The sequence below is a fragment of the Muntiacus reevesi genome, chromosome 2, assembly GCF_963930625.1.
Source record: "Muntiacus reevesi chromosome 2, mMunRee1.1, whole genome shotgun sequence".
Classification (NCBI taxonomy): Eukaryota; Metazoa; Chordata; class Mammalia; order Artiodactyla; family Cervidae; genus Muntiacus; species Muntiacus reevesi.
In genome coordinates, this window is record NC_089250.1 from 90,760,349 (window position 1) to 90,776,454 (window position 16,106).

Below are 16,106 nucleotides of genomic sequence, written 5' to 3' on the forward strand. Positions count from 1 at the left end.
CTTTTGTCTGCTTCCTCTTTTTTATTTTTTAAATTTTTAATTGAAGTATAATTGATTTATAATGTATTAATTTCTGCTGTACAGCAAAGTAATTCAGTCATACATATATATATATATTCTTTCCCATTATGATTTATCTCAGGATATTGAATATATATCCTGAGATTTATATTCTCAGTCCTATACAGTTCTCTGTGCTATACGGTAGGACCATGTTGTTTATCCATTCTATATATAATAGTTTGCATCTGCTAGTTCCAACCTCCCACTTCATCCCTCCTCCAGCCCCCTCCTTCTTGGCAACCATGAGTCTTTTCTCTATGTAAATCAATTTCTGTTCCATATATAAGTTCATTTGTGTGTTATTTTAGATTCCACATATAAGTGATATCATATGATATTTGTCTTTCTCCATCTGACTTACTTCACTTAGTATGAATTTAGCCATCCCTGGACTCACTCATGCATGTTCCTAGATGGACCTAGAGAATGGTGAAACCCCATTGTATTGAATGTATATGTACCACATCTTTACCCATCTATCTGTCTGTGAGCCATGCTCCTAGATGGACCTAGAGAATAGTAAAGCTCCCTGTACTGGATGTATTTGCACCACATCTTTACCCATCCATCTGTCTGCGGGCATTCAGGTTGTTTCCGTGTCTTAACTAGTGTAAGTGGTGCTGCTGTTGGGGTGCACATTGGGGTGCATGCATCTTTTTGAATTACAGTTTTCCCTGAATCTATGCCCAGGAGTGGGATTGCTGGATCTTCTGGTAGCTCTGTTTTTCTGAGGAACCTCCATACTGTTCTCCATGGTGACTGCACCAATTCATGCTTGCTCTTTCTGAATGTTGTCTTACATGAAGCCCATGAGCACTTTATTTTATTTCATTCTATTTTGATTTATTTTGCTTCTGGGTGTTTTATTTGTTTATTAAAATCAGGAATAAAACACCCAGGATCCCCGATACTTTGAGTATCCTTCTAAGTTTGAAAACTTTAATCAGTTTCATCTGCCATTTTATCTTACTGAGCAATGTTGACATTCTCTGGATAATCCACCAGCTTTCTCCCCACCTCCCCCAGCAGCCCTGGCCACTCTGCATTCACTCAAAGGGCAGGGGGCACTCTCTCAGCGTGAGCCATCGTGTTGTCCAGAGGTTATGTGTGACAACATGAAAACTAAGGCTCAGAGGGGAATAAAGGTGTCCTGTGTTAGTGCTCAATGAGAAAAGAGGCCTGCCCTATCCTTTGGGGACTCAGGGAAAGGGGAAGAGAGAGTTGAAGGAGGTACGGCAGTATATGTGGGCCTGTCAGACAGTATTCTGTGAGAAGTGATGGGTTAGCAGGGACTTGAAGGAAGTGAAGAAATAATGCAGGGGCTATGGAGAGAGAACATTCCAGCCAGGGAGAGTGGCAAGTGCAAAGCCTGAGGGAGGCAGATGCAGTGAGCATCCTGAACAGAGTGAGCAGGGGGAAAGAGGTGGAAGATGACTGCACAGAGGTGTGCTGGGCCAGATCGTGGAGCCTGGTGGACCACGTGGAAGAGGCTTCCAGAAGAAGGGTGCACACCAGAGCCATGTGACATGCTGTGGTGCTCGCAGAGGGAAGAATCGGTGTCTGCACAAGGGCAGGCACCGTTAGGTAGTCAGTGACAGATGCCTGGTCAGATGAGTGCAGGAGAAGAGGATGATAGGCAGCTTTCTGGAGGAGCCAGTACACTCGGAGGTCAGCAGAGAAACGTGTTGCTGGAGGGGGAAGGAGTGAAGGATTTCTTTTTATAGAGGAATCAGCAGCATATTTTTAGCCTGAAAGCAATAATCCAGTAGAGGAAAAAAATGTGGCTTTGTTCTCCCTTCACATGTATCTTTCCTAGATGCACTCCTGCCTTGTATCTCCCACATCGTTCTCGCACATAATTCCAAACCATTGTGGTATAAATAGCTCTGCTGTACTCTCTTTTGAGTGTCACGGGAGGAAACATGATCAACTCTCTATGTCTATAGTCTAATAGTCTACAGTCTGCGTCTGTGTCTAATAGTCCTTGGGGGTTTCCCTGGTGGCTCAGACAGTAGAGAATCTGCATGCAATGCAGGAGACCTGGGTTTCATCTCTGGGTTGGGAAGATCTCCTGGAGAAGGGAGTGGCTACTCACTCCAGTATTCTTACCTGGAGAATTCCAATTTTCTTGGGCTTCAAAATCAATGCAGATGGTGACTGCAGACATGAAATTAAAAGACACTTGCTCATGGGAAGAAAAGCTATGATAAACCTAGACAGTATATTAAAAGCAGAGACATCACTTTGCCGGCAAAAGTCCGTATAGTCAAAGCTATGGTTTTTCCAGTAGTCATGTTTGGATGTGAGAGTTGGACCATAAAGGTTGAGCATGGAAGAATTAATGCTTTCGAACTGTGGTGCTAGAGAAGACTCTTGAGAGTCCCTTGGACACAAGATCAAACCAGTCAATCCTAAAGGAAATCAACCCTGAATATTCATTGGAAGGACTGATGTTGGAGCTGAAGCTCCAGTACTTTGGCTACCTAATGTGAAGAGCCAACTCATTGGAAGAGACCCTGATGCTGGGGAAGACTGAAGGCAGGAGGAGAAGGAGACAACAGAGGATGAGATAGCTGGATGGCATCCCTGACTCAATGGACATGAATTTGAGCGAACTCTGGGAGATGGTGAAGAACAGGGAAGGCTGGTGTGCTGAAGACCATGGGGTCAGAGTCGGGCATGACTGAGCGACTAAACAACACCACCACAAAAGCCATGAGGAAAGCAAGCTCTTTTTTATTTTTAATGAGAAGTTGGTTTTTTTTGGGGGGGTGGGGCTGCCCTGGGTCTTGGTTACTGTGTGCAGTCTTTTTCTAGTTGTAGTGAGCGGGGGCAACTCTTCTGTCATACAGTGGCTTCTCATGCAGAGCACAGGCTCCAGGGTGCACAGGCTTTAGTAGTTGTAGCTCACGGGCTCTAGAACCTGCAGACTCAATAGTTGTGGTGCATGGGCTTAGTTGCTCATTGGCATGTAGTATCTTCCCAAAGCAAGGATCCAACCATGTCCCCTGCATTGATAGGCAGATTTCTAACCACTGGATCACCAGGGAAGTCCTGAGAGATTTTAAATTAACCACGCAAACTATGTTATCAGGGCTTTAAAGTGCCAAAATGTTTATGAATACAAATATTCCTATTATCAGTGAATGTTTAAAATGTATCATCCAAGCATTTTTAAAAGTTCTAAATGGCATATTCCAGATTTCTCAACTTTCTGATACTGTAGTCAATTTCTTATGAAAGAACAGGAGAAGATGGTCTGGTTTAATAGAATATAATTCAGGGTCTTATGTACACAATGGAGTGTGAACCTCACTGTTTAATCATCTAGTCTCTAAAATAGATGCATCTCCCATGTTCAGCAGCACAGAGTGTCAGCATTTTCAACACTTGTCAGAGACTCTAAGCACCTACTGGCTGCCATTTGGGTAAGGCCACTGTGCTCTGAGGTAACAGGGGAATGCGCTCACTGTCCTTATAGGTTTCTCAGAGTTGTAGCCCTCTGTCAGGTTACATCACCAAAAAGTAAGGGCACTACACACTCCAGGTGTGTGCTGACTTGCCTCTCCTCACAAATGCCTTCACTGAGTTAAAGCTCAAAATTTAATCTGTTTAACATATTGAGGATTTGTGTAAACAAACAAAAAGCCTAATGGAAAAGGTTCTGTCTTCTGTACTTTTGCATTTTTACTAACTACAGTTCACATCCCTTATGTAGACAGCCACATCAAGAATTCTTCCCATATATTAGAATCAAGAAAATGTGGTTGTAGTTTTGTTTTCTCTGGATGATCTTATATGCTTTCCTTTTTCAAAAATGAACACTGTAGCCCATTGTGTTTCCATTAATACTTTTCTTTGAGTAGGGCTCAGAATTTGTCCAGTTAGACTACTACTCTCCAAGATCGGGCTTCCCTAGTGGCTCAGACAGTAAAGAATCTGCCTGCAATGTGGGAGACCCAGAGATTGAACCTGGAGTCTCCAGGATCTGTTAAAACACATGCATCCATTTTTCTAGGTACTTTGTTTTATCAAAAACTATTTTAACCTGCCACATTTTATATATTCAGAGTTCTAGAAGATTCAGCCTTTCAGAATCAAATACTTCTAAATAAACAGAAATAAAACAAATATAAATATCAATTACTATCATGAATAAATATATGATAAATTTAAATGCATAAGTGTAAATAACTATGTTTATGTTAATAACTAGAGGAAGACTTTTGTGGCCATGTTTTTTCATTGTCCTGTGCGTTTGCCTTGTGAGGAGGCCATACAGAGGGAGGCTTACAGCTTAGGCTGAGGAGGTGTTGTCTGTGTCTGGCTGGATCTGCCACTCACTCTGACGATGAGTGAGTAATTTGACCGTTTTAAGTTTCAGCTTCTTCATGGTAAAAGTTGGGTAATGACAATATGTACCTCAGGAGGTTATTCTGAGGTGTGTGTGTGTGTGTGTGTGTGTGTGACATTTTGTTTCCTTTGCCTTGAAGTAAGCGCAGCCTTGTCCTCTGGACCCATCCTTCCTTACCTACAGCCTTTCCAAACCTAAGAAACAGCTGTTTCTTCCTGTGGTAGCTCATCCATATAATGTCCTACATTTATAGGACATTAGACAGTTATCAAAGAGACCCTGAATCTAGGGGATTAACTTGATAACTTGAATGTGTTTTCTTATGAAGAAATGATCCATCTGTTTGGACCCACCTCTTCTCCACAATAAGTTTCTGGAAACTGATGTACATCGTCTCTGCTTATTGGCCTTATACTCATGAGAGGAATATATTTGCAGCTTTTAGAGCATAAGCACAAAACATATATATCTCATTGTCATGGAATCTTGGACTCTGGACTGTGAATAGTCCCCAGAGTTGAGCGGATCTTGCTGACTCCGTGGCAGACTCCCCTCCCGTCTGCGCGCCGAGTGGCGCCTGTGGTGTGGGCTGCACAGAGGTGCCCCACGCCAGCCCAGCATCCCAAGGCGGGTCCTGCAGGCTGGCCCCGCAGAGTTCTGAGACTCCTGTGAAGTCTGATCAGAACAGTCGAAGTCGCTGTGAGCTGTTCTGTGTCGTCACCCCGGGAGGCATGGATGTGGTTGCTTTTCTCGCTGAGTCAGACTGTCAGCGTTAAAGTTCAGAAATCCAACTCTAATTCAGAAATATGTCCCTGACAACACCTGTAGTCATAGGAAACATTGTGGTTGATTTTTCCCACTGCATTTTCAGGATTTCTGTGGGTGGGTGGGTGTGTGATCATCGCGGTTATAAAGAAGGGCAGGCAGGGCCGGGACTCAGTCCACTAGGCGTCTATACCTGCTTGTCTCCTGGAGCTGCACCCCTGCTGCCACCAGCCTCTGACCAGAGCCCCTCCCCGCTCTTTTGGATTAAAATACTTTCACTGAACTTAATAGGCTGCCAATAGAGAACTATGAAAGGAAGTACCGTTTTTTCAGATGACGTCTTTGGTAGGCTAATTCAAAGAACTGCAAATTCTTGTCAGCAACCTCAAGAAAGAAAATACTAACAAAAACAAACATGTGATCATGAAAACTCTTCTCTCATCACTTCCAGTGATTAGAGCATCACAAACAGCAGAGAGACTAGAAAGAAGGAAAGGAAGCACTATTTTTTAGACCAAACAGTCCAGGTGACTCTGCTAAGCTGGTGCAGGAGGAGTGCACTGCTCTCAGTCTGTGGTTGGAAGACTCTTCTGTGCTCCCGACCTGATACTTGAACCCGGCTCCTGGGACACTCACTTAGACTGGATTATTACTGCTCGGTGTTAGAGGAGTGGCTCACTTCCCTTTCAATTGCATGACAACAGCAGTGGGTCTGTGGCTTTTGTTTCTGTTGGGAGACTGACTAACAAGGTAAAGTCCTGATTAAGGAATGAACTTAATCAAGGGCACAGCCACATTAGAAAGAAATCATCTTCATGCATCTTGCAAGAGTTATATCTCTGCACACCATCCACAGATCCCCATCATCACTGGAAGTTAAACTCAAGTGCCAAGCCCTGGCTTCTTCCTTGCTTGCCAGGCTGCTTTCTCTCTTTGTGTAGTGAACTGAAACTGCTCAGTCGTGTCCGACTCCTTGTGACCCCATGGGCTAGTCCATGGAATTCTCCAGGCCAGAATACTGGAGTGGGTTGCCTTTCCCTTCTTCACAGGATCTTCCCAACCCAGCGATCGAACCCAGGTCTTCTGCATTGCAAGCGGATTCTTTACCAGCTCAGCCACAAGGGAAACCCAAGAATACAGGAGTGGGTGGCCTATCCCTTCTCCAGTGGGTCTTCTCAACCCAGGAATCAAAGCGGGGTATCCTGCATTGCAGGCTGATTCTTTACCAACTGAGCTATCAGAGAAGCCCTTTGTGAAGGAGGTCCTATTCCCTTCTCCTTTCCAAATTGGACGTAGGTCATTTTTGTTTGTTATTTGAAATGTTATCACCACTGTGCATATTCACTTAGTATCTAGTTATGTAATGAACTTATTTTTCCTACTCAGTTTAAGAAATTTTAGGAATCATTGACTGAGGGGTGAGGCAGAAGGCAAGGGGGTTATCAGCAGACTCGCCCTTGGAGCTCATGGACTAGCCCCAGTGCCCAGAGGAAGGCCTGAGCAGGAGGGGACTGGGGCCTCTCCATCCCCACTTCCCTCAGTATTTTTGCTCACCTCCAGGGACATGTTCTTTTTTCCTGCCTAAAGTGTGGGGAAAGAGTCTTGTCAAAGTTTTGTTGAAAGAGAACCGGCATTTAGGAGCAGCATTTGCTAGGAGGCTTAGGATAGATGGGCCTGCTCGCAGAGTTGCCCACAAGTGCCCACATCTGCTTCCAAGCAAGCACATCCCAGGGAGTGACCTGGAACAGAGCCACCTGGCCCGGGAGCTGCTTTTCCGAAATGCCTCTGCACCTGACTTTGAGAATCTTCTCGGCCGTCTGGTGCCCAGGGCCCAGCTCCTAGCTCAGCCGTGTGTGCAGCCAAGAGTCTGGGGACACAGGAACCACTTGCCCCATCCATTCATATCCAGAGCCGGAACCAGTAGGGTGGAGGAAGCTCCGGCCTCTTTGGGGAGTCCTAGGGCAATGAGTCCTTGCTCTCAGCCCCATTTCCCCTTCTAAGGAAATTATGTAAAACTGAGATTTCTCTTTGAAACCTCTCAGGGCACAACTGCCCTGAACCCTGAGCTGGGGCAGCATCCTTGGCATCTGCGCACACCTGTGACTCTTGCCTGGGTTTCAGGGCCCTCAGCCTTGCGTCAACTCAGGCGTCCTGACCATACTCTCTAGTTCTCCTGCTGTAGGAATGGCCACACTTGTTTTCTGTGTAAAACTTAAAATGTTTGTATTAGACTGAGCTCTCTGTGATACTTAGAAAATAAGATAGTAAGAAAATTAAGATGCTTTGGTGGTCGAAATACTTGTGAAGTAGGTTTTTAAAAAATATTACAAAATGCCTTAAAGAGTCCCAAGTAAATTTAAGAGAGGATCTATTGGATTTTCACTAACTGCTTAAAAAAAAGAGTTAACTTTGATCCACCGTGCCTTACCGTGAGCTGTAACAGTAATCTCATAGCTGCTGCACTCAACGATTTCTTTCATTCTGTTGTTTAAAAACAGGGATTCATTCAGCTGCATAGGAGATGAATTCTGTCATTAGGAACTTTGCCATCAGGCTTAAGAAATATATTTATAACTCATTTCTTTCAGGAACCAGGTTTCAAGATCTCCATAAGAAGTCTTTTATTAAAATAAATCACAGCTTTGTCAGTTTCTCCAGAAGCACTCTATTTTTAATTCCCAAGGAGAATCACAATAATAAAAATAAATTAACCTAGTAGGTTATTTTCTTTCTAATGACACCTGTTTTTATTAATAGAATTCCAGCCTACATATTTCTTGGGTTTCCCTGGTGGCTCAGGTGGCAAAGAATCTGCCTGCAATGCAGGAGACTTGGATTCAGTCCCTGGGTTGAGAAGACCCCCTAGAAAAAGGAATGGCAACCTATTCCAGTATTCTTGCCTAGAGAACTCCATGAACAGAGGAACTTGGAAGGCTATAGTCCATGGAGTCACAAAGAGTCAGACACAACTGAGCAACTAACACACATATGTTTTTTTTTTACTATTTGCTGAGTAGAAGCAATCATTCATAGAATTTTATAGCATTTTATAAAGAACTTTTAGTGCCTTTTTTTCTTTTTTCTTTTTTTTAGCTGCACTAGGTCTTAATTGCCACACATGGGATCTTTAATTGTGGCATGCAAGCTCTTACTTGCAGTGTATGAGATCTAGTTCACTGACCAGAGATTGAACCCAGGCCCCTGCTTTGGGAGTAGCCACTGGATCACCAGGGAAGCCCTCTAAAGAACTCTTAAAGTGAAACTTTTTGGATGTTCACCGCAGCTCTGGACCGCCCTAGTAGTGATACTGTTCTGCATTCTTTTTTTTATTATTATTAGTTGGAGGGTAATTACTTTACAATATTGTAGTGGGTTTTGCCATACATTGACATGAATCAGCCATGGATTTACATGTGTTCCCCATCCCGAACCCCCTTCCCACCTCCCTCCCCATCCTGTCCCTCTGCGTCTTCCCAGTGCACCAGCCCTGAGCACTTGTCTCATGCGTCCAACCTGGGCTTGTGATTTGCTTCACCCTTGATAGTATAGTTTCAATGCTATTCTCTCAGAACATCTCACCCTCGCCTTCTCCCACAGAGTCCAAAAGTCTGCTCTGTACATCTGTGTCTCTTTTTCTCTTTTGCATATAGGGTTATCATTACCATCTTTTAAGATTCCATATATATGCATTAGTATACTGTATTGGTCTTTATCTTTCTGGCTTACTTCACTCTGTATAATGGGCTCCAGTTTCATCCATCTTATTAGAACTGATTCAAATGAATTCTTTTTAATGGCTGAGTAATAGTCCATGGTGTATATGTACCATAGCTTCCTCATCCATTCATCTGCTGATGGGCATCTAGGTTGCTTCCATATCCTGGTTATTATAAACAGTGCTGCGATGAACATTGGGGTGCACGTGTCTCTTTCACATCTAGTTTCCTCGGTGTGTATGCCCAGGAGTGGGATTGCTGGGTCATATGGCAGTTCTATTTCCAGTTTTTTAAGAAATCTCCACACTGTTCTCCATAGTAGCTGTACTAGTTTGCATTCCCAGCAACAGTGTAAGAGGGTTCCCTTTTCTCCACACCCTCTCCAGCATTTATTAATTGCTTGTAGATTTTTGGATAGCAGCCATCCCAACTGGCGTGTAATGGTACCTCATTGTGGTTTTGATTTGCATTTCTCTGATAATGAGTGATGTTGAGCATCTTTTCATGTGTTTGTTAGTCATCTGTATGTCTTCTTTGGAGAAATGTCTGCTTAGTTCTTTGGCCCATTTTTTTATTGGGTCATTTATTTTTCTGGAATTGAGCTGTAGGAGTTGCTTGTTTATTTTAGAGATTAATCCTTTGTCTGTTGCTTAATTTGCTATTATTTTCTCCCATTCTGAGGGCTGTCTTTTCACCTTGCTTATCGTTTCCTTTGTTGTGCAAAAGCTTTTAAGTTTAATTAGGTCCTATTTGTTTATTTTTGCTTTTATCTCCAATATTCTGGGAGGTGGGTCATAGAGAATCCTGCTGTGATTTATGTCATAGAGTGTTTTGCCTATGTTCTCATCTAGGAGTTTTATAGTCTCTGGTCTTACATTTAGATCTTTAATCCATTTTGAGTTTATTTTTGTGTATGGTGTTAGAAAGTGTTCTAATTTCATTCTTATACAAGTAGTTGACCAGTTTTCCCAGCACCACTTGTTAAAGAGGTTGTCTTTTTTCCATTGTATATCCTTGCCTCCTTTGTCAAAGATAAGGTGTCCATAGGTGTGTGGATTTATCTCTGGGCTTTCTATTTTGTTCCATTGATCTATGTTTCTGTCTTTGTGCTAGTACCATACTCTCTTGATGACTGTGACTTGGTAGTAGAGCCTGAACTCAGACAGATTGATTCCTCCAGTTCCATTCTTCTTTCTCAAGATTGCTTTGGCTATTCGAGGTTTTTCTTATTTCCATACAAATTGTGAAATTATTTGTTCTAGTTCTCTGAAAAATACTGTTGGTAGCTTGATACGGGTTGAATTGAATCTATAGATTGCTTTGGGTAGTATAGTCATTTTGACAATATTGATTCTTCCAATCCATGAACACAGTATATTTCTCCATCTATTTGTGTCCTCTTTGATTTCTTTCATCAGTGTCTTATAGTTTTCTATATATAGGTCTTTCGTTTCTTTAGGTTAGGTAGATATACTCCTAAGTATTTTGTTCTTTTTGTTGCAATGGTGAATCGTATTGTTTCCTTAATTTCTCTGTTTTCTCATTGTTAGTGTATAGCAATGCAAGGGATTTCTGTGTGTTAATTTTATATCCTGCAACATTACTGTATTCATTGATTAGCTCTAGTAATTTTCTGGTAGAGTCTTTAGGGTTTTCTATGTAGAGGATCATGTCATCTGCAAACACTGAGAGTTTTACTTCTTCTTTTCCTATCTGAATTCTTTTTATTTCTTTCTCTGCTCTGATTGCTATGGCTAACACTTTCAAAACTGTGTTGAATAGTAGTGGTGAGAGTGGACACCCTTGCCTTGTTCCTGACTTTAGGGGAAATGTTTTAAATTATTCACTATTGAGGATAATGTTTGCTGTGGGTTTGTCATATATAGCTTTTGTTATGCTGAGTTATGTTCTTTCTATTCCTGCTTTCTGGAGAGTTTTTATCATAAATGGATGTTGAATTTTGTCCAAGGCTTTTTCTGTATCTATTGAGATAATCATATGGTTTTTATCTTTCAATTTGTTAATGTGGTGTGTTACATTGATTGATTTGCGGATATTAAAGAATTCTTGCATTCCTGAGATAAAGTCCACTTGGTCATGATGTATGATCTTTTTAATGCGTTGTTGTATTGTTTGCTTGAGCCTGTGTCCTCCCTGAGGGACACAGGTGGCCAAGCAAGCAGATGCTACCCCAGCATTCAGACCGATGGCCAGTCTCCTGCCAATGATGTCCTCTTTTAACTTCCTTTAGTAAATTCAATACTGTTTTCCTTGGAGCATGTGTTTAAAGGGAAATCCTAGATGTGTTCAAATATTACTGCTCAGTCTCTATTTTCTGTTTTCAAATGCCTGGTTCCCATGCTTGATGAAGCTCAATTAAAAAAAAAAAAAAACTGTCCCAAGTATTCATTGTATAGATTTCCATGCCTGGGGAAACATAAGGTGGAAACTGAATCTGAGATCATTTTAGATAAACATATGAGTTCTTATATGATACTGCTTCTTTCATTAATGCTTCTGATTTATGTAGTAGTGCCATCCCCATTTATGTAATGGAGCCAATCTCAGCACCCTCACCTGAATATGACAGGTATTTATTTTCCTGTGTGTAAGACTCCTTTAGTATGCCTAAAAATATAAATGTGCTTGTGTCCTATTCCATTCAGCCTTCTTTGATTCCAAGTTAAGAGCCACTGGATGAATTCACCTCTAGCTCTATTATGTTTTTAAATCAAGTATCAGGTAACATTCCTGTGTATGTGGTATTATCTTTCTCTAATAAATCAAATCCTCATGATACTTGCTCACCTCCTATAGATGAACTGTAGTGATCTTTGTAAGTCTTTGTTTATATCATGTGTTTTCTCCCCACCTAGAGTAAAAGAAGCTGAAGAGGTGTGTAGGCAGAAGAAGGGGAAGTCACTCTATAAAATAAAACCAAGACATGACTCTGGAATTGTAAGTATTTATTCTGTTTTTTGATTTGTGGTTTTCTCTGGCTTTTAAACACGCTTTTCTCAGAATATACAAATCCACCTAATAACATTTTAATCATCTTCCTCTTAAGTTTGAACAAATAGTGAGCATCCGACTTAGAGAATCTCCTTTTCCTTCTGCCTGTAATCAGGTTCCAGAGGCTAAAAGAATCTCAGTGTTCAGCATTCAAAGCCTAACCATCAGGATGGGTTCACTGAGGGGGTGCATATATGTGGGGGGCTTCTGGTGGAGCTGGGGGCCAATTTGACTCTCCTCATCATACATGTGTCACAGCACAGCTGTCATAATCCCATGAGCACCCTTGGGGCCTAACATAGGGAGTGCCAGGTGCAGCATTGTTCTTTGCTCAGACCGGGGTTCAGGCTGCACAGGGGGCTACCAGCACCTGTCAGCCCACAGACAAGTGTAGCAAGCCAAGCTGTTCCCTCTTGGCTCATTGCTCCCTTCAAAATAAAACACCAGGTCGTGCACCAGGAAGGGAAGGGTTTGGTGGACATGATGAGTCCGTGTGATACTGTCTTATGTTTTGTTGAATGTTTGAGGGATTATCACTTGGCACTACAGAGTAAGTAAATGTTATTTTAAGTGAAAAGTTGGGTTAGACCTTAAAATAGCATTTTGAATTGAGTTCGTCTAATATAGTGTAAATGGAAGATATTCAAATAACCCAAATGGGGCCACAATTAAACAGCTTTATTTAGAAAAAGTTAGAAATTATATCTGCATTTAAAAGATACTTTCCCTTCTGTTTCTCTGTATCAAAATCTTATTGAACAACAAGTGTTATATTATGGTTTGGTTTATGTTCTTTTTGATGAAAGTAAATCTTCCAGTACATGTATAGAATGAGAAGGAACAGTTATTTACTAACCACAGGTATGCTGTTATAAGGATAGAAGAGAATTAAATCACATTAACAATGAGATGAAAGTGTGTTAGTCACTCAGTTGTATCCAACTCTTTGCAACACCATGGACTGTAGCCTGCCAAGCTCCTCTATCCATGGAATTCCCAGGCAAGAATACTGGAATGGGTCACCATTCCATTCTCCAGGGGATCTTCCCGACCCAGGGATCGAACGCAGGTCTCCCACATTGTGGGCAGATTCTTTACCATCTGAGTCATAGAAGAGAATTAAATCACATTAACAATGAGATGACGCCTCGGTTCAATTTTCATATTTATGTGTTTGTACATAAGACTGAAAATGAGAAAGGTGAGCTGATACTCTTTCACATTGATTAGAAGCTAAGTTTTTAAACCTTTTTTCCCCTCAAAAACATTAGTGAAAATTCTAAGAGAGAAATCGATTTTACTTACATCTTTTTAAATTTATGAGCTAGTGGATACTTAACCTTTTCTCAAAGAAATTGATCCAAATGAAAATACTATTCTAAACTCCATACATTCTTTAAAGTCATTCCTTCTAACTATTTCTCTTACCTGGTGCATTTATTTCAGAAAGCAAAAATAAGCATGAAAACCTGACCAATGAAAAGCAGAACAAAAATGAGTCACTGAAGCCACTTCCACAGAATTCAGCCGGCCTGAGGGCAGGAAGGAAACTCATCATTTTGATCATGTTTCTTCTTGGCCTCTTGCATAATCTTTATGTTTTCCAGACAGTTTACTGATTGTTGAATTCTACACTGTATTCATATAAAAATGCAAAAGCAGTAGGCCAGTGGAGAATGTGACACCTTTTCTTTTTGAAAAAGTTTATGGTATTTTACCAATAGACCAAAACAGCATGTGTAAGAGGCAGTATCTGCATTAATTCTGAACATGCTAAACAGTAACCTCCAACTTACTGTTGTGAGAATATTCCCTGTCACTGCGAAACACTCTCCTGACGACCAGTACTCCACCTCACTGCATTTAGATTTATGGTTAACATGTTATTTCTAGTGACTTGTTTGTACCAGTTTCACATCTACATAAAAAATTTTCTATTTTAAAATTGAGGTACCATTTATATATGTCATAGATAAGGCTTTCCCAGCTCTAGGGTTGGTCTCTGTAACTATATATTTGTGAAAGAAGATTATCATTTTTTTTTATTCATCAGACAATGAATAGAAAAAAATATAGCAAAAGGAAAACCCTTTCTATACATCATTTAATATAGGCAGGAATCATAATTTTAAGTTAAATGAGGGCCTTTATCAACCATGTCCTTTAGGACCTACATAAAGCCAGTCTGCAGCAAAGGTCAATTAAACCAAAGTTGTGCCTAACTTTTACCATTGCCCTTCTCAAAGAAAATGACACAGTGCTTTTAAATGATCCTCATAAAATTTCCAAACCTGACAGCTGTTGGCAAAAAAAAAAAAAAAAGTAACTTTTAGATGGATTGATATCTACCTAGGACTTGTTCATTAAACCCACCTGCCTGAATATTGTGACTTGATTGGGGTTTTCTTTATGTGTTAGGGCAGTTAATCAAAAGCTATGAAATGAGTATGCAAGAGTTTATGATCTAAAGGAGCCTAGGAAAAGATTTTATTTTAGTTTGAGAGGGAAAAAGTATATCTCCACTCTTTCTCAGAGTATTTTAAAGTCACTCCTGAAGCATTGTGATGGCTTTGTCTAACATTAATAGATTTTTAAAAATGATATGTGTTGGGGTATGAATAAAGGGGAGACTGTTGCTATTGCAAACCAATTATGGAAGCAACTTAAAAAGAAAATCTGAATTGTAACTATGTTTCTATTTATGTAAAATACTGTCCTGACCTTTCAGTCTGTAGTTGATGTGCACAGACACAGTAGTAGCTCTCGGGTTGCTGTTCTGCCATCTTCCTGTCTCCTTCAGTCCCTCCATGTGTATATGAACTTCAATGATATAATGGGGCATTTAACAGAGATTGCTATGTGCAATACTGTATTTAGTGTTTCTATTTTAATTTTTCTAGGATGTTAATTTATATGAAAATAAAATGCATAATAAAAGAGTTCTGTGCCTATTGTGTATATATAACCTAAAAGCACATGCTAAATATTTATCCCAGAGGGGAATTAAGTTAGAGCATCTGTGTCCAAAGATTTTTGAAAGTTCTTATTTCAGGCTGAACAGTTATTAGTGAATAGTGAAAGTCGCTCAGTCGTGTCTGACTCTGCGAACGCATGGACTATACAGTCCATGGAATTCTCCAGGCCAGAATACTAGAGTGGGTAGCCGTTCCCTTCTCCAGGGGATCTGTCCAACCCAGGGATCGAACCCAGGTCTCCTGCATTGCAGGTGGACTCTTTACCAGCTGAGCCACCAGGGAAGCCTGAACAGTTACTAGCAGTTGAGTATTTAAGAAAGGCTGGTTTGTAAAGATAAAATAATAATTCTGCTACATCAAAACATATTTTCTTAAGTTCAAATTTTCTTAATGAAGATTTAGAGAAGAAGTATTTCCCCCTTTTGGAAATACCAGTATGTTAATACCTAAGAACTTTTTTCTGTACGTTACAAGTTAGCTGCAAAAATGCATATAATGTAGATTAAATGGTGATAAAAAATTGAATTGATCTCAGTGAGGCAGCAGTGAGTGGTGGCATGAAGTGAGATCTAATTCCCTGCCCAGGAACTGAACCTGGGTAGCCTGAACAAAAACCAGGAATCCTAGCCACCAGGCCAGCAAGGGCTAGAGGTTAGAAGCTAATTTTCCCTGGATCTTTGCCCCCAGTGAAAAATGCATTTATCATGGAGGCAGAAACTGTAAATGCAGGTACAAGGTTTATTATTAGAAACACAGCACAGCAACACATGGGAAAGGACATAGAGAAAGAGTTGGTTTAGTTAAGACAGAAGCAAGACAGAGATACACACCTGGAGAGAAAGGTTATAGGTGCCCTGCCTAGTGAGAAGGAGCACAATAAAGAGGTGGTTAAGTCATTTACATAGGCCAGTTCTTCTGTGTCTTTGTCTTCCTTTCTGCCAATTTTCTGGTTTCTTTTTACACATCTGACCTATCCTGGGACTCTCCCCTGGTATGCACACACCCCTCTGCTAAGATGGATCTCGAAGTGGAGGCTTCTGGGAGAAGCAAGATTCATTATGGTCTGGCATTTTCACAGGACTTTTGACCCACAAGGAGCCTTTCTGCAATGTGTAGTGTTTCCCTTGTCCCAAAAGGGGGTGGGGGGAGGGGAGATCTCTTAATCCTTCACTAAAGCAGGATTTTGTCCCTCTTTGTCCTTGCCATGACTATTAAAGTGTT

General features: G+C 41.0%; 1 protein-coding gene across 2 annotated transcripts in view; it reads left to right on the plus strand.

The window, feature by feature from the left end:
* The window catches only part of FMN2 (formin 2), a 358,232-nt gene extending 343,295 nt beyond the window's left edge, over positions 1-14,937 (plus strand). For both annotated transcript variants that reach the window (XM_065919853.1, XM_065919854.1), the window contains 2 exons: positions 11,775-11,856; positions 13,357-14,937. In XM_065919853.1, coding sequence (XP_065775925.1) covers positions 11,775-11,856; positions 13,357-13,383 — 109 coding nt within the window. In that variant the 3' untranslated portion in view covers positions 13,384-14,937. The remainder of the gene's footprint in view (positions 1-11,774; positions 11,857-13,356) is intronic.
* The last annotated feature ends 1,169 nt before the right edge of the window (positions 14,938-16,106 follow it).